The 23,463-nt window shown below is 34.2% G+C and overlaps 4 protein-coding genes across 11 annotated transcripts; all 4 read left to right on the top strand.

Annotated features, from left to right (window-relative positions):
• Positions 1–240: 240 nt before the first annotated feature.
• Arl6 (ADP ribosylation factor-like 6) lies at positions 241–1,356 on the top strand. Its single transcript, XM_014246637.3, has 4 exons — positions 241–465; positions 519–647; positions 932–1,060; positions 1,143–1,356. Exons 1-4 carry the CDS (start codon positions 288–290, stop codon positions 1,286–1,288), a joined length of 582 nt encoding a protein of 193 aa, XP_014102112.2. The 5' UTR covers positions 241–287; the 3' UTR covers positions 1,289–1,356.
• Positions 1,357–1,991: 635 nt separating this feature from the next.
• Positions 1,992–4,097, top strand: LOC106626765 (uncharacterized). Of its 2 annotated transcripts, XM_014246593.3 has the most exons (4): positions 1,992–2,332; positions 2,389–2,464; positions 2,609–3,657; positions 3,812–4,097. In XM_014246593.3, exons 3-4 carry the CDS (start codon positions 2,689–2,691, stop codon positions 3,929–3,931), a joined length of 1,089 nt encoding a protein of 362 aa, XP_014102068.1. In that variant the 5' UTR covers positions 1,992–2,332; positions 2,389–2,464; positions 2,609–2,688; the 3' UTR covers positions 3,932–4,097. The 2 variants fall into 2 exon arrangements, with proteins under 2 accessions (XP_014102068.1, XP_069964014.1); XM_070107913.1 differs by lacking the exons at positions 1,992–2,332; positions 2,389–2,464 and having other exon boundaries at positions 2,471–3,657.
• Positions 4,098–4,857: 760 nt separating this feature from the next.
• dmpd (F-box protein dmpd) lies at positions 4,858–11,808 on the top strand. 7 transcript variants are annotated; one of them, XM_036374699.2, is made up of 7 exons: positions 4,858–4,975; positions 7,199–7,479; positions 7,595–8,030; positions 8,620–8,868; positions 8,933–9,131; positions 9,200–9,507; positions 9,619–11,808. In XM_036374699.2, the coding sequence occupies exons 3-7, from the start codon at positions 7,701–7,703 to the stop codon at positions 10,810–10,812; spliced, it is 2,280 nt and encodes a 759-aa protein (XP_036230592.1). In that variant the 5' UTR covers positions 4,858–4,975; positions 7,199–7,479; positions 7,595–7,700; the 3' UTR covers positions 10,813–11,808. The 7 variants fall into 7 exon arrangements, with proteins under 7 accessions (XP_036230592.1, XP_036230591.1, XP_069964012.1 ...); XM_036374698.2 differs by lacking the exon at positions 4,858–4,975 and adding an exon at positions 5,103–5,269; XM_070107911.1 differs by lacking the exon at positions 4,858–4,975 and adding an exon at positions 5,103–5,286.
• A 2,805-nt stretch (positions 11,809–14,613) lies between these two features.
• Positions 14,614–23,391, top strand: LOC106626736 (SET and MYND domain containing, arthropod-specific, member 7). Its single transcript, XM_036374763.2, has 10 exons — positions 14,614–14,775; positions 17,436–17,573; positions 17,702–18,836; positions 18,914–19,067; positions 19,192–19,204; positions 20,576–20,689; positions 20,823–20,951; positions 21,828–22,371; positions 22,431–23,069; positions 23,139–23,391. The coding sequence occupies exons 1-10, from the start codon at positions 14,723–14,725 to the stop codon at positions 23,289–23,291; spliced, it is 3,072 nt and encodes a 1,023-aa protein (XP_036230656.2). The 5' UTR covers positions 14,614–14,722; the 3' UTR covers positions 23,292–23,391.
• The last annotated feature ends 72 nt before the right edge of the window (positions 23,392–23,463 follow it).

The following is a 23,463-nucleotide window of genomic DNA, read 5'->3' as shown; positions in this document are numbered from 1 at the left end:
ATTAATTTTTTTGTAGTAATAACAGAGAATGTAGATTATATTTTTTTTAATCTCTGTAGATGTTGATTATATTTTACATTCTCTGGTAATAATATCTTAAATGTATGTAATTTTTGAAATGGATAAAAGTTTTAACATAATTAATATCACAATAATTTATTATTTGGCAATGTTCGCGAACTCATATCATGACATAATTGCCATAGTTACGAGATTTGTTTTTCCATAATCACTCAGAAATATAAGTAAATACCCTAATAAAAAAAAACTATATAGAAAGTTTAAAAATGGGAATGTTTAAAAAGATTTCAACATTTTTTAAAAATAAATCTGAGAAAGTTACAATTCTTGTCATTGGCTTAAACAATAGTGGAAAATCAACAATAATAAACCACTTTAAGTCGCCACACGAGCAAGCTGCAATTACAGTTCCAACAGTGGGATTTTCTTTGGAGCAAATAAGAAGTACTTTATTGAAATATCTGTTAAATACCTAGCTGCTAATGGTTTTTTTTAAGATGAAGGCGTTTTATTTACAATGGTAGATACATCTGGTGCATGGCGTTATAGAAGCTTATGGGAACATCATTTTAAAAATTGTCATGGTATTATATACGTTATTGACTCAAGTGATCGCATGAGATTAGGTAGGTGCCACGAAAACAGTGAACGGAAAAGAATTGCTTATTATATTTTCCCCTACACATTTGAAATCGATTTGTATATATATACAATTTTAAAAATTTTTGATTTTAAATGCATATTGTTTTTAATTGATCTTATTTTTAATTCAGTGGAGCAGTAAAGACTTAATTTTTTAAAATTTGAGTCCCGTCATGTTCCATTGTTAAAAACTAAATTAGCACACAGTTAGAGATATTAGAAAATTAGTTCTTAGCGTATTAATTAAAATTTCGGCTGTAATTTGTAGTTGTGGTGCGAGACGAACTAGACACGCTTCTACAACATCCCGATTTAGTAAATAGAAGTATACCCATACTTTTATATAATAATAAAGTGGACTGCGAAGATTCTTTGTCCAGTGTGAAAATAGCAGCTGGTAACTATATATAAAAGCTAATTAATATGTGCAGATCTTAACTTTAAATAATTGGTTTTATTTTATTTCCTTTTTTAATTAGCATTGGGCTTGCACAATATTGTGGATAAGCCTTGGCATATAACACCAAGCAATGCAGTGACAGGCGAAGGCCTCGAAGATGGTGTCCATTGGTTAGTGCAACAAATTAAATCTATGAATTCTCATAATAAAAAGCTTAAGCGTTGATTTAATTGCAACAATCGTTGACTAGTAATATAATAATAATGAGAATGCAAAAAATATATTTTTAAAGTTAAGGCATAAATACATTTGTTTTTGTTTATTTGAAAACTTAAAAAAATTTTAAAATAGAAAAGTACAAATGCTTAAAATGAATCTCAAAATCTCGCATTACGCATATTTAGTTATTTGCAGAAAATTTTGGTAAAAACATAAGTATGCACACAGGGTTCCCAATGGATACATTAAAATGTATACAAAATTTGAGAAAACGAATAATGTCAGATCTAATTGTCTCTTCATTTCAAATTGAAGATTCTAAAACTCATTTGGAAAGCATTAATGAATTGATATGATGATCATTGGTTTGTTGATTGCAACTATAAAAGCTTATAATATGCTAATTAGTTAGTTTTAGGCATAGCTAAAGGAACTAGATCAATACCAAGATGTAATAAATTTAAAAAATTTACAACAAAACCTCGACAACGAGATGGATTATGAAGTTTATAAAATCTTTATTATCACTCTAATGAACTCCGAAATGTAATTAAGGTGACATGATAACTAACGTTCTATTTAATCAACTGACAATGAAATGTCTATGAAGTAGTTTTTAAAAGAAGAGTGGCATCAATACTTTTGCATACTGTTAAATCGATAAATCCGTTTAAAACAGCTGTTTACTAACGTGTGGTCAATGGCGATATTTTCGTTATTCTTGATATTGAAATATTAATAAATGTCTTCTTATGTGACAAACACAAACTTAACTTGGAACATTGATCATAAATATATAAATCTACTCACTGCTTTGTTATATTCATACAAGAAAATACCAAACAACGATAGATTGAGCAAATCACGTTCGATACTTATATTGTAATCACTAACAATGTAAACTAAACCAAAACAAACCAAATTTACAGTTTGTTTATATTTTGCCAATTTTGAAGCTAAATTGTTTTATCAGGTGATTTGTCAATTATATATATTCATAGCCAATGACTTGGACATTTGATCATAGCTGTTAGTAATGCGAGTAATCAAGTAAGTACATTTGTTACTTATGTTCATTTAGTAAATAATTAAATTTTGTGTAACAGATGTCGACCGATAGCAATTCGAAATCATAGCTTCTTTTTGTATGTCACCGAATTGTAAATGGTGAATTGCCCAGTGGTAACTATTATGAATATGTTATTGTATATATTCTCTACAAAATGCTGAATTTAAACGATGATTGTCTTCTTTACATTATAACATTATTAAACCAAAATGATCAACTGCAATTAAAACGCGTGTGTATACGTTTAAATAACTTAGTAAATATTTATTGGTATCATAAATATAAAAAATGGAGTAGATATGACACGAAATATCAAAATAAGAAAGCATTGCTATGGATGATATATCATTTACATGATTACATTGATGACTTGAATTTAGGCTGCTTGCAAACGGATGATATGGATATTTTGGGAAGTTATGTATTTCCTAATACACATACACTAATAGCTGATGCTGAGATTGTAGAAACAAATGCATTAAATGTACTTCCTAAAGTATTTCCAAACTTAAATAAAATAAATTTAGTCGCCAATATTAATATGAATGTAATTGCAAAAATGAAATTTTTAACGGAATTAAAATTAGATTACGTTCTATATACAGGCGATTTCAGCTTACAATCTATTTTTACCAATTTAAAGCTACGCAAGTTTAGTTTTGGTTACACAAAAGATGAACCCCGTGAGCTGTATAACAATTTCAATGATATTCATAGCATTATTCAATGTCAAACGTTAGAGGAGTTTTCCACAAATGCCGAGTTATTAAATATTATAGCCGATAAGCTATCTGAATTAAGAAATCTTAAGTTAATTGGTTGCTTTATACATTCTAACGATCATGAATACGAGCCCATCTACGACAAGATCGTTGAAATATTTGGTTTGAGAATACATACACTGATTAGCGATAGTTTTATAAGTTATTTTCCTATGCAAATTCTATTAAAAATGCCAAATTTAAGAAAATGGATTATGAAGGATCGTTTTGTGAGTCGATTCGATAAAAATGTTTTAGCAAAGAGCTTAACAAACTTGGAAGAATTGCTGTTGATAAATATAAAAAATATTTTACCAATAAATGGCAACAGTTTTGAGATTTTTGCTGAAGACTATTCGGATTTAAATATATTTGAACTTATTAGTGCTTGTAAAAAGCTGCGAGTGTTGGGTATACCTATGGAATGGCTAAATAAAGAGTTGAGTTTGACAGAACTTTATAATCTCTTACGCGATAAAGGTGAAAAAGGATCACGCTTAGAGGTGCAATTTTTTACGTTCGAATCAAACGCTGACGTCAAAAAGGTGCTTATATAATTTATACAATTACTAACATGTGGAAAGGTTCTGATACAGTAAATGATGTTAATAATGAAATTTAAATAAGGATTTTGGCTTGAGCTATATATTTTAGTTATATTGATAGTTCAATAAATATTTTTCTTTATAATTATTTTAGCAATTGACGGAAAATTATGAAGACCAAATGATTATTACCCAGACGTGTTTTCCGAAAGAAGAAATTGACCGTTATTCTTTGCATTACTTCAGTGAGCGCTTATTTGAGATACAGTTCTAAACATTACATAATTAATTACGTAAATTACTATTTTTTAAATTTATGTACAGATGAACGTGTAAATTTTGTTATAACTTTTAAACTGAAAAATATATTTATGGATGTTTTTGGAAGTTATTACCAAAGTGTAGATATTAAACCTAAACCACTAAGAATTGTTCTGGAATTCAGTTTGTTTTTGTTGATTGCATCAAAAGCTAATGCTACGATCGTCCTTTCACAGGGTGGCGTCGGGTTTAGGCCATGAACTATCTGATGTTGTTGTTGTTGTAGCGGCAGAATTCTGCCGAATTGACATTCCTTGGTCGGAATAAACCCGGGTCCGTTCCGGTTACGTAGACCCGACTGTCGTGGGAACGGATGAACTATCTGATCGTTTATGACGCCAAGTGCTGTGGTCTGCTAGGCTCAGGTGGTGAGTGTCTTCACTACTGGGGAAAGGAGAGTTATCGGGCAATACCACTTCCCTTTGCTGGTGGTGATTTTGGCCTGTTGATGACTCTCGACTGAAATAGAGACGCAGGATGGCTACATCCATTTTAAAGTAGAGTTCGGGTCGAGCCTCTTGACGCAAACGCAGCGGAAATATTCCTCACGGCCCGGGTTGGACTCAATGCCAACTCTGGTCAGAAGGATGCGGAGCAACCCTGTTGCTAGGAGTTGCTCCATTGAAGACAATCTTAACCTAAGACTCACTGATCTAAACGGGATTAGATCGCCGAAATAACAGCCTTTGCCGGAAAAAATCCGGGACAATTCCCAAAACCGGCTTTCTTGGGTACTGTTTTTTAAACAATGCTAGAACTCATTTCTAAAATTATAATGAATTTTAAATATTTGGTAACACCTTTCACTTTTTGGCGTTATTCTTTTTCAATAGTTTCGTAAACAAACCAAAATTGTAAAACGGGTCCATGGTGGGCATAAATAACAGGGGTGTATTAAAATGTCAACTCTTGAAATATAGCTTGATTTATGAAAAGTTTTCAATAATTATAATTGTGTATTTAAAGTCTTTTCTATAACTAGCTAACCGCTGAAAACGTAAGTATGAAATTGCTTTGGAAATAGTTTCGTGTGAATTTCAGTTTGAAAATGTTTACTTTCTGTTAACAGCGAACCCTGTGCAAACTACTATTTGTAATTTTGGTCAGCTTTCGATTTGCTATTGTTCTTGGTTTATTTCATTTTCGACCTCGGTTTGGCTTCTTTGATTCCATCTAGTTATAATTAATTATATAGCTTAAATAATTAACCAAGATAAAAGTGAGAATGACATTATAAGTGTAAAATAAAAGTGGATAGTGTGGAACTAAAGATAAACATTGCTGGCTAAATGTTTGTAAAATTGAATGGTACTTATAGCTTTTATGTTAAAGATGTTTGTTAGCTTAAAATTGCATGGTACGGTGTAGATAAAAGGGAGCTTTTCATACATATATTTATATGTGATGACTGATAAGCAATTAAAACTCGAACGTTTTGTAGGAACTATTTTTTTTTTAATATGTAGAGAATTAAAAAAACGAAAAGTATAGGTATAAAGTATAGAAAAATTAACCAGGAAGGAGAAAACATAAGAAAAGATAAGTGCTAAACGATAACTAAGAGAAGAGTAAAAGCGTCTTTCATGCAAAGCGTGTTGCCATACTAAGTAGTGGATTGGGATAAGTAACTTTTCAGAATTTGGTACATTTCAAAATGATTTCTTAAATATGAATATGCTATGTTTAGTCATGCTATAAATAACTCCATTCGCAGTTAATCGCTGTTAAGTGGAAATTAATTGTAAATTTTGTTTTAGAATCTAACTTAAAACGATTTTGATTCAAGTGTGAGATTAAGCTTTTTTTTTACTAGTACGTTGAAGTATCTATATTCTCTCTTGTACTTTATTCAACTCGATAGCTTTGTTGTTGAATATATGTGTTGTAATTTTATAATTAATAAGGCTTTAATTTTTAGTTTTTTTTTTTTTTTAGTTTTAGTTCAAGTTTTTTAAGTCCGAATTGACAATTCCAATCGTCGTACTTGTGTACGTGTCATCATTCATCTCTTTCTTACGCAAATCCTTATAAGTTCCACGTTGTGTATGGGTTAGTTTCCGCGATATTTCCTTTTTGTTTTGTATGTACTGGGAGTTTTGGTAGCCATGACTTGCTGACACGTTCATTATCGACAGAAATCAAAATTATACGATACTGGCATCACCTTCAGCTTTCGTTGTTTTCTTCCTTTTTATATCATTTGTTGTTTCTGTTTCGTTATCATTGCTTTTATTTAAGTTTTATCGGTTGTTATTTTTGTGGTAGGCTTTCATTCTCGTGTTCGTTTCTTTTTGTTCGTTGACGGTTGTATAGTTTAAGGGGGGTGATGATTTAATTTTACAAGAAAAGTCTTGATGAGGGGTTCAATAGACTTCAACAGAGCAGAGCTGTGTAAACGACGTAGAATCGCTCGACATAGGAAAGTACTGTGAACATAACGAAACAGTCATTTGGAATAGGAACTCACAATTTATAAAAGTAAGAGGTATTGCTTAAAAAGATAGTTGCTAAGTTGTGATAAAAAGCAAAATTTTAGTTATTTTTAATTATGCTGTAATTTCAAGCAGATAACTATATGGGATTTAGAGTAGACAAAAGCAATAAAAATATAGATAATCTAACAATGGCGGAAATTGTAAACTTCTTAATCACGGATATAAAAAAAGCAATTTGTGTATGTGTGTTTGTATTTGTTGCTAATGCTGAAACCTATATAAAACCAAAAACAAGTGCTTTTCCGTGGACTTTCATAGTTTTGCTATGTTTTGTCAAACAGTAGCGCACCTTTTCCATTCATATCATATATTTTTATGTATTAGCTATCAATAGTTTTTACTAATTCTACTCTGCAATTGCAAATAAACTGAATGATATGTGCACATGCATTAAGACATTTAGTGTATAATATGTGTATTTATGTTTCTATTGAGCATTCATGCTTCAACTATTTAATAATGCATATTCACTCAGTATATGTATGTATGTTTGTATAGACATACTACATATGTTTCTAAGATACGTACATATATACGGTCATGTATGTATTCATTTGATAGAGGCTCGTACATTATAAATTATGTATGTGTACAAAAATGTATATGAATACATGTTTTTAGTATGCATATACATAGGTTTGTATATATGAATGTTATACTCGTATATAACATACACACATCATACAACTATCTTTATATTAATGTATATATCCACACATAACTAGATTGTTAGAGCGATACGAATATTAAATAAAGTGAGAACGTAGTGGAGACGGAGGCTCCAAAAGCGCACGCAATGCTGGTGAAGTGGAAGTGATCACATGAAAAATTGCTGAGCCAAGCAGCAGCTAAAACAACAGCAGCAGCATAATTTGGTCGTCAATTTCAATTTGCAACAGCAGTAAATGCAACTGTAATCCAATCAGCAACAACAGTAACAATATCACCAAAAGCCGTTTGATCATATATCATTACCAACATTTCATGAAATAAATGCTAACATAAGGTAAGTTCCAATAAAATACAATAAATAAGTTAAAAATTTAATAGCCAATAATATTTATACCCATTATATAATATATTAGGCAGTTGCAAATTGTTAACTGCATGGTCTTTTACAGTTTCCAGCGACATTTCAATTCATATATTCCTGTTTGAAAATTTAACTCTACACATGTAAAGTGGATATTTAAGCGTGTACAACTAAATCTTTTTTATATTGGCGAAATGGTATCGACGCGTCAAATGGCCACAAATTGTGGCAACGGCATACACAATCAAAATTCTGCCACTTCAGATTCCGCCCGACTCAATCCAATGTCCACACAAACTCAACGTGGTATGATAGCAGCAACAACAATGCCTACACGTCAATGTGGCCATCATCAGAACATTCAACAAAACCAACAACAACAGCTGGTTAAAGGGAATGACACAGCCGCCACCTCTGCCACAATAGAGAATACAGTCACAGTGCAGTTACTTGATATGCCCGTCGAAGTTTTAGCCAAAATATTTGCCTATGTAGGCTATCGCAAAGTTGGTCAAATGAGAGTAGTAAGTATTGTGGCACAATTTGCTACAAACATTTTTATTGAGTATTCTTATTATGAGTCGAGCTGAGTCGGTTAAGCCATGTTCGTCTACCGCCTTTAGTTTTTGCGATATCAATCTGAAAATTTTCACACTTCCGATATCAACAAACTAATCGATCAATATCAAGTCGAATTATGGAAAACCTTTTAATTTGACAAGATATATTAACGAACTCTGGCGCAGATTATTGTTTAAAGTAGCATTACAATCTCCGAAGAAACTGTTTGGTTCCAGACAACCATAGCATATAGCTGCTATACAAAACGATCGTTCAATACCAAGATAATGCTATAAGAAATGCAAATGTGAGGGGTATTAAGCTTCGGTGGAGGCGAATTTAAAGTTTTTTCTTGTTTTACTTTTATTTGCTTATTAAAACAAAAATTAAAATTTTAGTCCAACTTACTTTAAAATAAATTATTAATTTTTTTGTATATTGTAGTGATTTAGTCAGTACATAACAGTTTTTTGGGTTTTATGGTGGATTCGCATATTAACCAATTGAAAAGCTAAAAAGTAATTAAATTTACTGTTATTTGTCTGCTAACAGATTTCTCGCAGAATGAACGACGTTTGTATGGACATATTGAATTCGACATTTTCACGTCTTATTACGCAAACATATAATCGTTTTCATGCCATTAAAGCGAATATGCCGCGTCGCGAATCTGCGCGTCGCAATCATCCATTGGCATGTGAATGTGATATTATTGAAACATGTTATATGCGTTTGTCGCTGTTGCAAATGACTTTTGGTAAACATATCGAACGTGGCCACTGTTGTTTCTTTCCAGGAGCCGTAAGTTTTTTGCAATTATTTTTATTATATACAAATATTTGTAATTTCAATAAATTATTTACAGATTTTAGATGAAGTATACAATATTTTAACTTACATAAGGAATACACCGCGTCTTGAGCGGCCTTATCGGGTTACCGATGAACTTTTTGATCTCTCTACAATGGCCATGGAATACTTTAGGGATCGTATTGAACAAACGTTGCCCGATATTGCTTACTTTAATAAGGACTTTTTTAAATTGCCCACCACCACAAAAAGACGTAAGTATATAAAATCAAATTGTAATATACATATATGTATGTATTCCTATGTGTATGTTATTCGCTAGCTGCTTTGGTTGCATCTGTTGATCATGCGGATAGCGCCTCAACGTCGCCACCACAAAGTAACATGGTATTGCGTAAAGGTATACGTAAAATCAAGCAAGGCATGAAAATATACAATAACCAGTTGTCGGTATTGCGAAATGAGCTACGCACTTGTAAACGAAAATCGTCGGAGCAGGGCAAGCAAATTGCCGAACAGCAAAAATTGTTGGCCGAACAGCAGAAACAAACATTGGAGTACGCCAATCGCTTGGACGAGAATGATAAGAAAAACGAAGAGATGGCACGTAAATTTTCGACTTTGTTGCAGGTAAAAACAAAATGAAGTCAATGAAATTTCATATAAAAATTTAAAATTATCTCATTTTATTTTCGCATATTATTATTGAAAACATTTTTGTTTTGCTTAATTATATGTCAGGAACTCAATAAGTGTAAAACCGAACTGCAATATTGGCGCTCCAAAAGTCCAGCCATACCGATTTGTACTTCATGTGGACAAAAGTTGGCACCGTCACTACCGCCGCCCGAAGATTTTCAAGCATTGGTCAATCAAGGTGTTAAACCCGAGGACATAATACTGAATTTAGGTGACGATACCGACATTGGAAGGAATGAAAATGCGTATGAAACTCACAGTGGCGCATTAACAGCAATACCGACACAATTGACGCAAGCTGCGTCAGTATTTGCATTTCCGGATAAAGATACTACCGCAAAACTGTTGGCCGTTAGCAGCACGGTAAACAAGAATCAACTGAAGCGTCAACATTTTAGTGCCAGTTCAATGTCCTCCAACTTGCCAACTGCAAGCAATGATGGTCATAGCGCTTTCAATATTTATGCCGGTGGCAGTAGCAGCAATAACGGTAATAGCGCTAATTGTTGCAGCTGTCAGCTGAATACAGCTGCTGACAATCAGCCTGCTGGCACGCATACAAATGCAACAACAAGCAATGAAAATTTTAAAGAATTTAGCAATGCCACCGACGCTGATAATGGACGCATGTGCGCAGTTGCGCAATCGCTGCCAAGCGAGATGACAAATCGCTTGAGTTATGTGCGCGGTAGCAATATAATACGAACTACCGCAACCGCTGCCAGCAACAGCAACAATAATTGGTATGGCCTGCAACTGGAGCGGCAACAAAACAATCCGACCACAAACATTTCTAAAACGATTGGAGGAGATATTGCTGTAAGCGCTGATCTGACGGATGAGCTGATAGCAACAGTCTCTTATGGCGTCATGGACAGCGCTAGCAGCATTAAATTGCCACAAGTAGTGGGCGCGCGCTCACATAAAAGCGTTATCGTTAGTCCAGCCATGTTGTTAGCCACCAAAGGCGGCAGCTGCAATGGTGAGCCCCATGTCGGCATACAATTGACAGCCAAGGGAGTCAGTGATATAAATGTTGAAAATAGCAGCGGTGCAATGCCATTACTATCTGGCGCCATAGATGGTAGCAGTGGTGGTGTTGGTGGTGATGGTGAGGAGCTGTCGGTGGAGCATGTTGTTAGCTTACAGGCAATCACCTCACACGATACAAAAAAAGCACGTAGAGTACAAAAAGCCACGAGATGTTTAAATGGTAGTGGCAAACGCAGTAAATAGTAATCTTATATCTATAATATTTTAAATGTAACACTTTTACTGTAGTGTTTTCCTTTTACTATTCGAATACATAAAATAAGAGTGATGGTAGAATGAAAAACCAGAAAGGGAAAAGTGAAAAATTAGAAAAGCGTACCAGTATGCTACCGAAAGAAAAAAACAACAACAACAACAATAAAAACATATAAATGTAAGGAATGGCAGTAACGGCAATAGTTCGCAGTTGGCTTTGTGGTTTTCTATTAAACAAACTGTAACACACACATACATATATTTGCATATAATTTAATGCAGTTATATACATATGTATTGTATTCAGTTGGAAATAAAAAATTCTAACTTCGTAGGCATCGTGATAATTTTTTTTTTTAATATTAATTTTCCATTGTAAATTTTTACTGCAAATTATTTTTTAAACACAATAAATACAGTCTTCAAAAATGTCTCAACGTCCCAACTAGTTGGCACTTTCACACACCCATATACAACATACACACGTGTAAACGCATTTTGTAACGTACACATATAAATAAATATAATAATTATTATTATATAACACGCAAAATATTGTAACGTTTGAAAGTAACAAAAGGGCGAAAATGCAAAGAGCTAACGTTTCAAATGTTAAAAAGGCATAGAGCATTGTACGATATGTAGACTCTCAAAAACTATGTGTTTAAAATCAAACTATACATATACCCAAAATACAATAAACATTAATATTTGAATTGGTTAAAAACAATAGCCAGCAAAAGAGAACAACAAACATTACTAATTGTGTGTTGTTCGCTATTTTTTCTCATTACTAATATTTAGCGAAAAAAAACGCCAACGAATTCATATTTTTTATTTTATTTTGCATATAGCAAACTCAAAAACAAACAAAAAATAAACAAAAAGAACTGTAGTTTGAAACTTAATGACAGATAAATTGGCGTTTTAGCAGTTTTAAGTTTTCTGTGTATGAAATAAAAATGATTTAAAACCAATTAAAAATCGTTTTTTCAATTAATCGGCCAGTGCAGTAGCCTTTGAAAATGGTAAAATAGTCATAGCACGTTGGAACCCATTGGAAAAAGCAATATAAAATCACAAAAATGAAAAAATAATTTACGGCGTTCCGTAGGTCGTGAAGATGAATGGGGAGAGAGATGGTTGAATTTTTCAGGGTCATAAACGGTTTATCTCCAATTCCCACAATACTACCAGAGAAAAAAAGTTATATGGCAAAGTTGTAAGTAGTGAGAATATCTGCAACTTTTGTATTCACACCTTTCTCACATAAGCTCAAAATTTAGGTGAAAAATTGAAATACCCAAGTTATTTTTTTTTTATTTTTACCTTTTACAACAAAAAAATGTTAAGAAATTTGTCGTAAACTAACGTTTTTATGTCCGAAACACACTGTATTTTATTTTATTTGTACTAAATATTTATATTTTCTTCTAAATTGGGCTTGATATCGAAAAACAGCGTAATTTTAAATCGAAAATTCTTACGTCAAAATTGAAGCTTTTTGTTTTAAATTTGCTGGTATTTACATGTGTTTTTTGAAATCTTTATTTTTTGAAGGTGTAAAAATATGCATTCCATTTTTTACCAAAAAATACAAAAAAATAATGTGTGTACATTTGTATACATATTTGAGTATATTTTTCAAAAATTTGAATTTTAACTTTATGTAATCGGCCCCCAAAGCTTTAGACATGTTATTCTCGAAACGCTGTTTTGCGGTGTGGAACATTTTTGCGAAACGGCTGGACCAATTGTCTTTCACTCGATCTTCTTAGATACATAAGTGTGTATATTTGTCAGGTAATGATCGCAAAAATATTATTTTTGATAATAATTTCGATTTTCATCCCCTCTGAAGTGTACACTTTTTCACAATAAACGACTGTTTTTTGGAATACGTAATTTTGTCAAAAAAAAAAAATAAAAATAAATAAATAAAAAATACTTTGTATATATACAATGTGTTATTATGATATTTGTTTATTTGGTTTTTAGGTTTGAGATAATTTTAAGTAGAAAATTTTTCCTTCCTGGCAGACACCTTTTTTCCGGGGGGTGCTTCTGATCAGCTACGGCAGCAAGAAAATCCAAAAAAAAATAAACAATTTTACACTTTTCCTGCGTGTGACCATGAGAAATTATCTACAATGTTATTCAATATGTAAGCTGAAATAAATATCAGAAGATCAATGCATATACTGGCAGATTAATTGAAAAATTAACTGACTTCAGGTACGATGACGAATCATAGACAATAGAAATAGCAACAGCGTCACCCATTAGTCTACCAGACTTTCATTTCACGCATTACCTGAAGCTGGAGGTGATAAATGACACATAGTATGGTATTGTATGTGTGCTAAGCAATAAATCGTTACAACAACAAGTCAGTATTCGGTGGCGGCCATTCCGCAACAGTTATTAATGATGGCGTACTGCTATGGTGTACAAAATAAACATTCGTTCAGCATTTTTTAAGATGGCGTTACATTTTAATGTCGCACAATACCAATCAACTCTTTACGAGTCTCTAAAGCCGAGCGATTGTGACAGCACACAGGTGGCAGGTGTTTCGATTATTTTGCTAAGAATTGAAAAGTTTCAAAATGTAATAAACAATAAAAATCGATTTCTAATAAAAAAAAAATATTACATATGTAGATATCTTCTGTCTAGCGGTATTCTATTTTATAAAATACTAAGCTGTAGTATTTAGGCATACATACATACATATATACAACACACAATAATATATTTGCACATTTATACCTAAATAGCACATCTGCCCAAGAGTGGCGTAAATATGTTTGTGCTCAGGAAGGCAGAAATTTTCGTTTGCTTTTTAAAACTAAAAATATCCCTTTAAGAGTTCCCTGCTTACTGCAAAAAAAGAAAAGTTATAAATAAATAACGTAATCACATTAAGACAAAATTTAGCGAGCCGCAACCGAATGGGTAAAATATACAAACATGCATACGAAGATACATATGTACGCAAATACTCGTATGTATAGTATTGTATTGTATTTAAAAATAATTTTAAATTAACGCACAAATCGGCTCTTCTTTCGTACATGATCTGCAAGTAATTAGTTAGTAGCATTGCCAGCCGGATGCATTTGATAAATACCGTGCTGCATACAACCCCTCATCAATTGCTTCACATGTGAGCAGTGAAGACGAAGTCCACTAAGTATGTCGAATCTCCGCATAACAGGCTCAAACTAAGCTCACCATTTTACTCGTAATTACTCGTACATTCCTTTCATCTAACTCGGAACCAGCGTTCCAATCGTTTGTGTTTATAACATCAATTAAATAAAATACTATTTTTCTAAATATGCTTGATGTTACATTCCCCGATCATATTAAAAAATATTGGCGATTTCTGGGGCTTAATTCAAAGCGCTTGTCGTCAGGTGGCAAGGTTGTTTTAAGATAATTTTCATGCTTTCAATTAGTATGGTGTAAATTTGTTTCCTTTGAAATAAACTAGATGAGGAGTAGCTATTGAGTGTTTAGATGCCTCTAAAGTACCCTACAGATTGCTCATAAAAATAGATAATCTTCACAATACAAATTGATAACAGCTCTGCTATCCACATATGTATGTACATGTATTTAAGTTACGATGTTTAAAACTGAAAATAAAAATCAAAAACAAATTTTTTATTACACAACAAATAACAAATGAAATAAAAATAAAATACAATACAATTTTTATAATGGTAATTAACCCTTACCCGCCACTGTAGGGCACTTGGATCCCAGAGCAATTGGCTTTTGTAGTTAGTGTCTGCTTCTTGTCGATTTTTTATTGCTCAATTACGAAGCGATCGCGGTTGGCACAGACAATACGTAAAGCACGTTAGGCATTTAAGATTTTTATGCTGAAATGCAAAGTTTAAGTGAAAAAGTGAAGATTGTCAAAAATTCTAGTACTCCAAGGTTTGTTAATACGTTTGTTTGTAAAAAGTGTTAAAAAAGTCAATAAAATAAAATTTATATTTCAACACAATAAAATTAAATTAAAATTCTATTACATAATTTACAAAGATTTATACAAACATACAAGTATAATTAAGTAATAAAAGGTTTTAAAAGAATGACAAAATTATAAAATAATATTTAAAACAAATAATTTTTACAAAATTTATTTAATTAAATTTTTTTCATGAAAAATATATAATTTTTTTTTCTAAAAAAAAAATAAAACAAATTCATATGAAACGTTGTTTTTAGGCACTATAAAATTATAAAGGAAATGAAATAAAACAAAAATTAAATAAAATTCCGTGTTTAAAAATTAGCAACACAATATTTTTAGTAAACAGAATTGTATGTAGACTCTTAGTAAAAAAGTTAAAATTCTATAAGACAATGAAAAATTTGTGAAATAAGGGCAATATAACAACAAAAATTAAATATATATATATTATATATGGTTTATGCATTAATTCGTGCGGTTTTCTAAGAGAGGGCTCTACTAGTATTATTTCGCGTCGTATTCATCTGTGGCTATATTCATTTCAAAGGTACTGCCATTTCGCGTCGTTTTCAGTAGATATAAATTGTTTGAGCGTGAACAACAATTTGTTTCATTCATTTGAAAATGTCGAAATTTGTACCAGAGTGTTTTTGCGGGGAGTTCTTCTTCATTATTTTAACATGAAGAAAAGTGCTGCCGAAAGCCATCGTATTTTACTGGACGTTTATGGTGACCATGCTTTAGCCGAACGAACGTGCCAAAAGTGGTTTGTTTGCACGGTTTAAAAGTGGCAATTTCGACTTAGACGACGGAGAACGACCCGGACAGCCAAACAAACTTCAAGACGAAGAATTGGAGACATTGCTCGACGCAGATGCATGCCAGACGCAAGAAGAACTTGCAAAAGTATTAGGAGTTGATCAAGTAACCGTTTCCAGACAATTAAAATCATTAGGATTCATCCAGAAGCTTGGAAATTGGGTGCCTTATGAATTAAAACCAAGAGACGTCGAACGTCGATTCTGCATGTCGGAAATGTTGCTTCAACGCCACCAAAAGAAGTCGTTTTTGCATCGGATTGTCACTGGCGATGAAAAATGTCCACGGCAAAGCCGAATATCCATGCTGCTAAAGTTATGCTATGTATTTGGTGGGACCACAAGGGTGTGCTCTATTATGAGCTATTGAAATCGGGTCAGACGATCAATGGAGACCTCTACCGAAAACAATTGATTCGTTTGAAAAAGGCCATCGCGGAAAAACGACCAGAATATGCGACCAGACACGAATCAATAATTTTTCATCATGACAACGCTCGGCCACATGTTGCAAGGCCAGTTAAAAACTATTTGGAAAACTGTGGGTGGGAAGTTCTACCTCACCCGCCTTATAGCCCAGACATAGCACCTTCCGATTACCACTTGTTCAGATCAATGCAGAATGCCCTCACCGGAGTACGCTTCTCTTCAGAACAGGGTATCAGAAATTGGGTTGATTCTATCTTGACCTCCAAGCCGGAGAAGTTCTTTTGGGATGGGATCCACAAACTGCCAGAAAGATGGGCAAACATCATAGCTTCCGATGGGCAATACTTTGAACATTAAATGTATAACAATTTTTTACAATAAAGTCTTAATTTTCGTAAAAAAACCGCACGAATTAATGCATACACCCAAAAATATATATTATAAAATATCACCTTATATTTTTTTAGATGAAAATACACGCAATATTTTTTATGCAAAACAATTTAAAAACAAATTTAAATAACAATTATAAAATAAACTTAAAAATAATTAATATGAATTTTAGAAAGATAAACCTAAAATTAATACATGTACATATGTATGTACATTAGGGTGTGTAAAAAAACGAATGTTTCTTTTTCGCTTCGTACTTGAAAAAATTGGTTGATAGACCCCTCTAGAAAGGCTCTCAGATACAAAAATTCATAACTCGCTTCCAACTACTTGAAAAAATATCTCGTTTCATAGACTTTGTTGGAATTTGAATGCTTTACAAAATGGGCGCTTACGATTTTTTCGAGAAGTCTTTGAAGTCGATGTTTAAAGGATAAAATTCTCTGTTATCCTTCAAAATAGGCGCCTGAGTCAATGCAAGCATGGCAACGATTAATCCAATTTTCAATACACTTGTTGTAAGCCTCGGCTGGGATGGCTTTCAGTGCCTACAGTGGCCTTCGGTTTCGCCTAGATTGTTGGACAATTTTGACGGCATATTCATAAACCCACATATAGTCGGCAATAATGATGCGTTTGATAAATGTAGTGTCTTCAGTTACGTTATCAAGAATCTCTTTTGCGACCTCTATTCGACGACGTCTTTGATTCAGTTTAAGCAACAAGTTTGCAACATTTTTAACAAAAAATACAAGCAAACTTGTTGTTCAATTTATTTTTATGGTAAAAATGGCCAGACAAACCTTTATCCTTTATACAAATAGCTGCCAAACACCCACTAATTGACATATGAAATCACATCTAATTCACATGAACTTAAAAAAAAGCTTGTACCATTCTAGGAAGAAGGTTTTTATTGATACTTACTTAATTATTTTATTTCCACTTTTTAATTTTTTTCATCATTTTTGCATTTTTAGCCGACACCTTGTGGCTATCGCTGAGCTTTTGCCTGGCGATGTTATATTAGAGGAGCAGCCTCTGCTCGTGGCGCCCTTTTGGGAGTGTGAACAGATGAAATGCAGTCAATGTCTGCAGGACTCCTTCGTAATGTGCAAGTAAATTTATACTCTACAAATAGCCATGCGACCTGCTAATATGCTTTCAACTTTCAACTAAACACGTACTTAACACAATCCCTAACCACACACTCCCACCATACTAATACACAAACATTTGTTTACAGAAAGTGCGAGTTCTTTCCGCTTTGCATCGATTGCACCACACACAATAACTTTGACTGTGATTTCTTCTGCGAGGGCCCAGCCGGCGCTGAGATTTCCAAAAATCTGCTCGTAGAAAATTACGCCATTTTCGGCGTGCTCAAATTACTGTTACTTATGGAGAATCCAGCTACTAGCGAACAGTGCGCAGCTTTGAGCGCGACGCCGGGCGCCACCGTAGTCGATAGTGATGCGTGGCAGGAGCAAGATGTACAAGTCGTCACACCGTTACTACAGTCGGGCATAGCGCGCGGCTTCAAGCGCGTCAAGGTCACACACGAATTACTGCATACACTTTGCTGGCGCATCGACGCCAATGCTTTCGAAGTGACCGCAAGCGATAGCAACACCTTGAAAGGGGTGTATGTGTGCGGCGCACAATTACCGCACAACTGTGTTCCTAATACTGTGGTCACCTTTGACGAATCCTTTCGCTTGATATTGTACGCATCGGTGCGTATACCTGCCGGCGACATAATCTACAATACATACACAAATCCACTAATGGGCACCAGCCAGAGACAGCATGAGCTGCGCTTGACGAAGGGCATAGAGTGCACGTGTGCGCGCTGCAGTGACCCACTGGAACTCGGTACGCACATGAGCTCTCTGAAATGTCCGAAATGCGCAAACGGCTTTGTGGTGTGTCTGGCGCCCATGCGTGACGGTAGGGGTGGTGGTGAATGGAAATGCACCAACTGTGCCGCTACAATGGTGACGGATGTGGTAAAACAATTGCTGGTGGAGGTCGGCGAGGCATTGTTGGTGGCCAACACCGAGCTTTTAGCATACGAAAACTTGCTGGCGAAGTACAGCGCACATTTTCATCAAAATCATTTTGTGTTGGTGGAGATCAAACAGAATATTGCATGCATACTGCGCGCCGTTCTTATGAATCCCATGTGCATACCGGGTAAAGACTTGTTGGAGCGTAAATTGGAATTGTGTGAGGAAATTTTGCCATTGGTGCGTGCTGTGCTGCCGGGTGTCTCGAAGTTGTATGGCATCGCATTATACGAATATTTGTTATCTTATATGGAACTGGCAGAGTTGATTTTTGAGGACAAGGAAGTGGATAATGGAGCGCTGATTTTTCAGGTGAGCTTGCCGATATATTCGGGATGTTTGCAACAAAGTATTTACCCTAAAAATGCATTGCATTTTCTTTTATTTAGGAAAAATTGGAGGACGCACGTGACATCGCCGCAAAAGCTAAAGAGATGCTACGTTTCGAACCAAGCAATTCGCCGGAAGGACATTTAGTGAGCCGTATAGCCATGGAACAGAAACGTATCGAGGAGAATTTGCGACAGCTTAATTCCAAGCGCAGTTGCGCTTAAAATATTGTATTATGTAGTGTTTAAAAATATGCTAGGAACTGGTAACCAATACAGTTTTCGTTAAAAAAAAAAGGTTTTCGAGTACATAATTTACGTTGTTTCATTTAAATAAGGTTCGGTTCAAAAGTACCAGAAGAGTTAGATAAGTTTTTAAATAAATTTTGTTAAATATCGTCACATTGAGTTAAGCTTACTTCAAATATCATAACGAAAATTACTAGATTTAAGCGTCTTTTGAGAGCTTACACCGAATATTGAGATTAATTCAAGCTTAGAGCTTTCATTGGAAATACAATTACAGAAGAAAATAGGATGAATATAAGTATGCTATAATAAAGCTGAGATAAAAATAAGATTATTAGATAATTAAAATTTTATTGACTAATTTATTGCAAGATCAAGGCAGCTATTGTCATAATTAAGCTTATTCTGAAAGCTATTGCAGCCTTAAACGGTTAGTTAAATTATTAAAAGCCGTCTGGAGGTGGGTAGGATTTTAGTGATTGCATTTTTTAACAGTCTAGTTAAAGCAAAGAATGTATACATTGAAAATTCGCTTGTCATCAACGAGAAGATCGTGCATCTAGATCCATTTTATCTTTGGGGACTTGAGAAATACTTCTTAATAATTTATGTCGGACGGTGAATTTAGTTTCGGTATTATTATTATTCGTCTGTTTGCGCACAAACTTCGTCAGCCGCTTTAAGAGCCCACTCAACAGTGTCAATTGACCACAGTGATGTTATAAATCGCGGCCATTAGAGCTTTTTGTTTACCGCGCCCTTGGAACGACTACTGTTTGTATAAATAACTACACGAAATGGACCCTAACATTTTTGGACTACTCTCAGTCGTCCATATGACCTATGGACTCTCACACAAAACATAAAATATTTATTATGGCAGGATAAAGCACATATTTATAGAGGTAACTGTTCTGTGATAAGAAGCTGAGGCCGCGTGCTCTGACGCAACCGTGCGACTGTATAGAAATGGAGCGCTCTTTTGTAATGCAATTCAGGTTCTCTAACTTTTTGCATTGTTCTCCCATCGTACCTTTCGAACTGTATTCATGTACTTGTATAAATACATACTCGTAGATATGTGCTTATGTATATATGTATGTTCTTATATTGTTAGCTCGCAGACTAGAAATGCATCTTTAAAATTAAATTTACGATGGCTTGCACAAATTACATTCGACGGATGCATTACTTGTGCCATTAGATGACATTTACTCGACTATTTAGTGGGCGCATTCAGCGGCAATGTAACGCACTCGAAAATATTTCAAGCAGTGTTTAAATGTAAAGTTAAATATTTGCTAAAATATACAGTTTACAAGTTTTAAAAGTATTTCTAAAGAAATTTAATAAAAAATATTTCCTAACAATCGGTTTATGAAAAGCTTATGGTAAAATTACAAAAAAAAACACTGGAAACTGTTTTAAGCACACATAATGTAACTCAACGCGTTGTGTAACGCAAAAATAAAGTTTTTTAAAGACGAATTTTTGGAAAGCCTCAACTAGTATAATAATTATCACTGAAAGTGCTATGGATGTGTTTGCGAAAAAGTGTATAATCAAGAGCAACGACGAGTTGGGAAGGTAATTTGCTGAAATCCTTGCAATAATTTTCAGTGTGCCTGTTTTCTATTTTTGACTTATTATTATCTTGTATATTAGCTTTATTGTTATATACATATACTGCCTAATAATTCATATTTTATATGTCTTGTAGATATGTCACAGCAGCTGTGGATATAAAAGCCGGCGAAACTTTTCTGTTAGAACAGCCAATATTGTTGTTGGCTTTAAATGGCGAGAGACGCTGCTCGAATTGCCTGAAATTGACGACACAATTTTGCAGGTAATATTTAGAATATTTTATGAAAGAGAGAGAGAGCGATACAGATAGCAAATGTTTTATTGACAAGCAAGCATATTCAGGATATATTTCAATGAATTCGATACTGAACGTTGTGATCGAAATAATGGAAAAAAGGCAATAGTGAAAGTGTCAAACTTGCATTGTAAATGTAAAAAAAGAACCTACAACTTCTTTCATTTCTAAGCTCACGTTCTGGAAAAATCTGGCGTAATCTCTATTTCCACCATTCCTGGCACTTGTTTTACTCTGGCCTAGGTATCAGTACTACTCGTAATGTTTTGCTACTAGGGAACATATTAGGTTCCTCTCCTGTTCATTTTATTTATTTGTAACTGTCCACGGGTGTCCATTGCAGCTAAAGCCGTTAAGAGAGTGCCAGCCATGCGGTTGTAGTTTCGAATACAAATTAAATTTTATTTTATTTTTCTATAGCGCTTTCCCGTCGTTTGTCAATATTGTCTAATTCAGGTAGTTGGCGGAAGCTTAAAATTATATATATATTATATATTTATAGTTATCGAATGACATTAAGAAGCTCCCAAAAAATATGGAGAGAAGCTTGTTTAAACGTTTAGTAAAGGTCCGGATTACAATAATTAGGTATCGAGAGATAATTATCCCATGAGATTGATAAGTTTTCTTATTCGACTTTAGATATCTTAGCTTTAAAAAGATGAAAACCTATTTGGATTCCAAATGGAATTGCAAACAGGCTCTATAGGCGCGATTTTAGTACTAAACATAGCTTGGCGTCATAGAAATATGGCGATTAATGGTAAACCATTTAAGGTATAAATAGACGAATAAATCAGGCTTAAAATTCTCATTCTAAATCATTAATAACCACTTTAATAGCAACTGCCGCATCTTTGCGCTCTGTGACAATTGTGTGTCTCACAATGAATACGACTGCCGTTTGCTTGCCGATATGAAAGATTTAGACATTGAATTACTTAAGGAAAATCCCAATACTTATGGATTGCTCAAGTGTCTGCTGCTCCGTGAGGACCCGGAAAACGCTTCATACTACCAACAGTTACTACAAATGGAATCGCATTTGGAAGAGCGGCGCGGCAGTGAAATATGGCAAGAATTGCAAAAAAACATCGTCGAACCCGTGCTCCAAGCGGGCTTGACAAAACATCTAAAGGACGGTCAGAGTGTGGACGAAACGCTGCTGCAAACTTTTTTAGGCATTATTGATGTTAACTGCTTTGAAATACGTGCGCCCGATGAAGGTCAGCTGCGCGGCCTGTATCCACGTACAGCGCTTATGGCGCACAGTTGTGTAGCGAATGTACAGATTAGCAATGATGAAAACTATCTGATGAAAGTCTTTGCAACGTGCGATGTGACGAAAGGAGAATTACTATATAACTGTTACACAAATGTGTTGTTGGTATGTACCATATGATTTCCGAGTTTATTTATTATACCTTATATATTTCTTTATGCCAGGGTACAGATGAGCGGCGTCATCTACTAAAGGAGGGCAAGTATTTCGATTGTAAATGTGAGCGTTGTGAGGATCCCACCGAGTTGGGTTCACATATGAGCAGTTTCATGTGCGCACGTTGTGCTGAGAATAAACAAACTGGCTTCATTGTAAAAATAAAGCAGGAACGAACACAACAAGCTACACAGTTACAAAAATCAACGAAAAGTACCGCCGTCAAGCAATTATGGACATGGAAGTGTCAGGAGTGTGAACACACCCTAACGCCAGATACTGTACAACAACTAATTGAACGTGCTAAAGAAGAAATGTTCCATGCAAAAGAGGATATCACGCGCTACGAACTACTGCTTTCGAAACTAACACGCTACTTTCATCCCAATCACTATCTCTTGTTGGATATAAAACAGAATATAGCGGCTATTTTGCGCTCGATTTTGCAAAATTTTGCACTACAACCGGGTCGTAAGGTATACGAACGCAAAGTGCGTCTCTGTCAGGATGTATTTGGGGTTTTGCAAATAATTCTACCCGGTATTTCACGCCTGAAAGCAATTGTGCTCTACGAAATGGCGAATACAATTGCGGAATTGCATCGAATGCGTTACGACCAGAAGGAGCTCCAGAAGACGGAGTTGGTGGTAAGTTGGGATAGAGCAAGCAATTGTTTAACTACTGTGCATTCATTATATTTAATTTTATTCTCTAAGGAGCTGCTTAAACGTGTTGAAATGATGCTACGGGAATCGGTACGCATGCTACTTTATGAACCGCCTGAAACACCCGAGGGTCAAATGACAAAGAGCATATTGAAGGAGATAAAGGATCTGCAAAACGATGTTAAATATTTGGAGGAAAACTAAATGAAAATAGCAATCATTTTGTAAATATAAAATACTCAAAATAAATGTAAAATTTATATTTAAGAGTTAACAACAGAAAATAGATATCAAAATACACTTATTATAGTCATACCTTTTTAATAACCACAAGATCAATTTTCCATTTATACCCAGTTTGTGGCTCCAAAGTAAT

The sequence above is a fragment of the Bactrocera oleae genome, chromosome 4 (genome assembly GCF_042242935.1).
Source record: "Bactrocera oleae isolate idBacOlea1 chromosome 4, idBacOlea1, whole genome shotgun sequence".
Classification (NCBI taxonomy): domain Eukaryota; kingdom Metazoa; phylum Arthropoda; class Insecta; order Diptera; family Tephritidae; genus Bactrocera; species Bactrocera oleae.
This window is presented reverse-complemented; position numbering and strand designations above follow the sequence as displayed.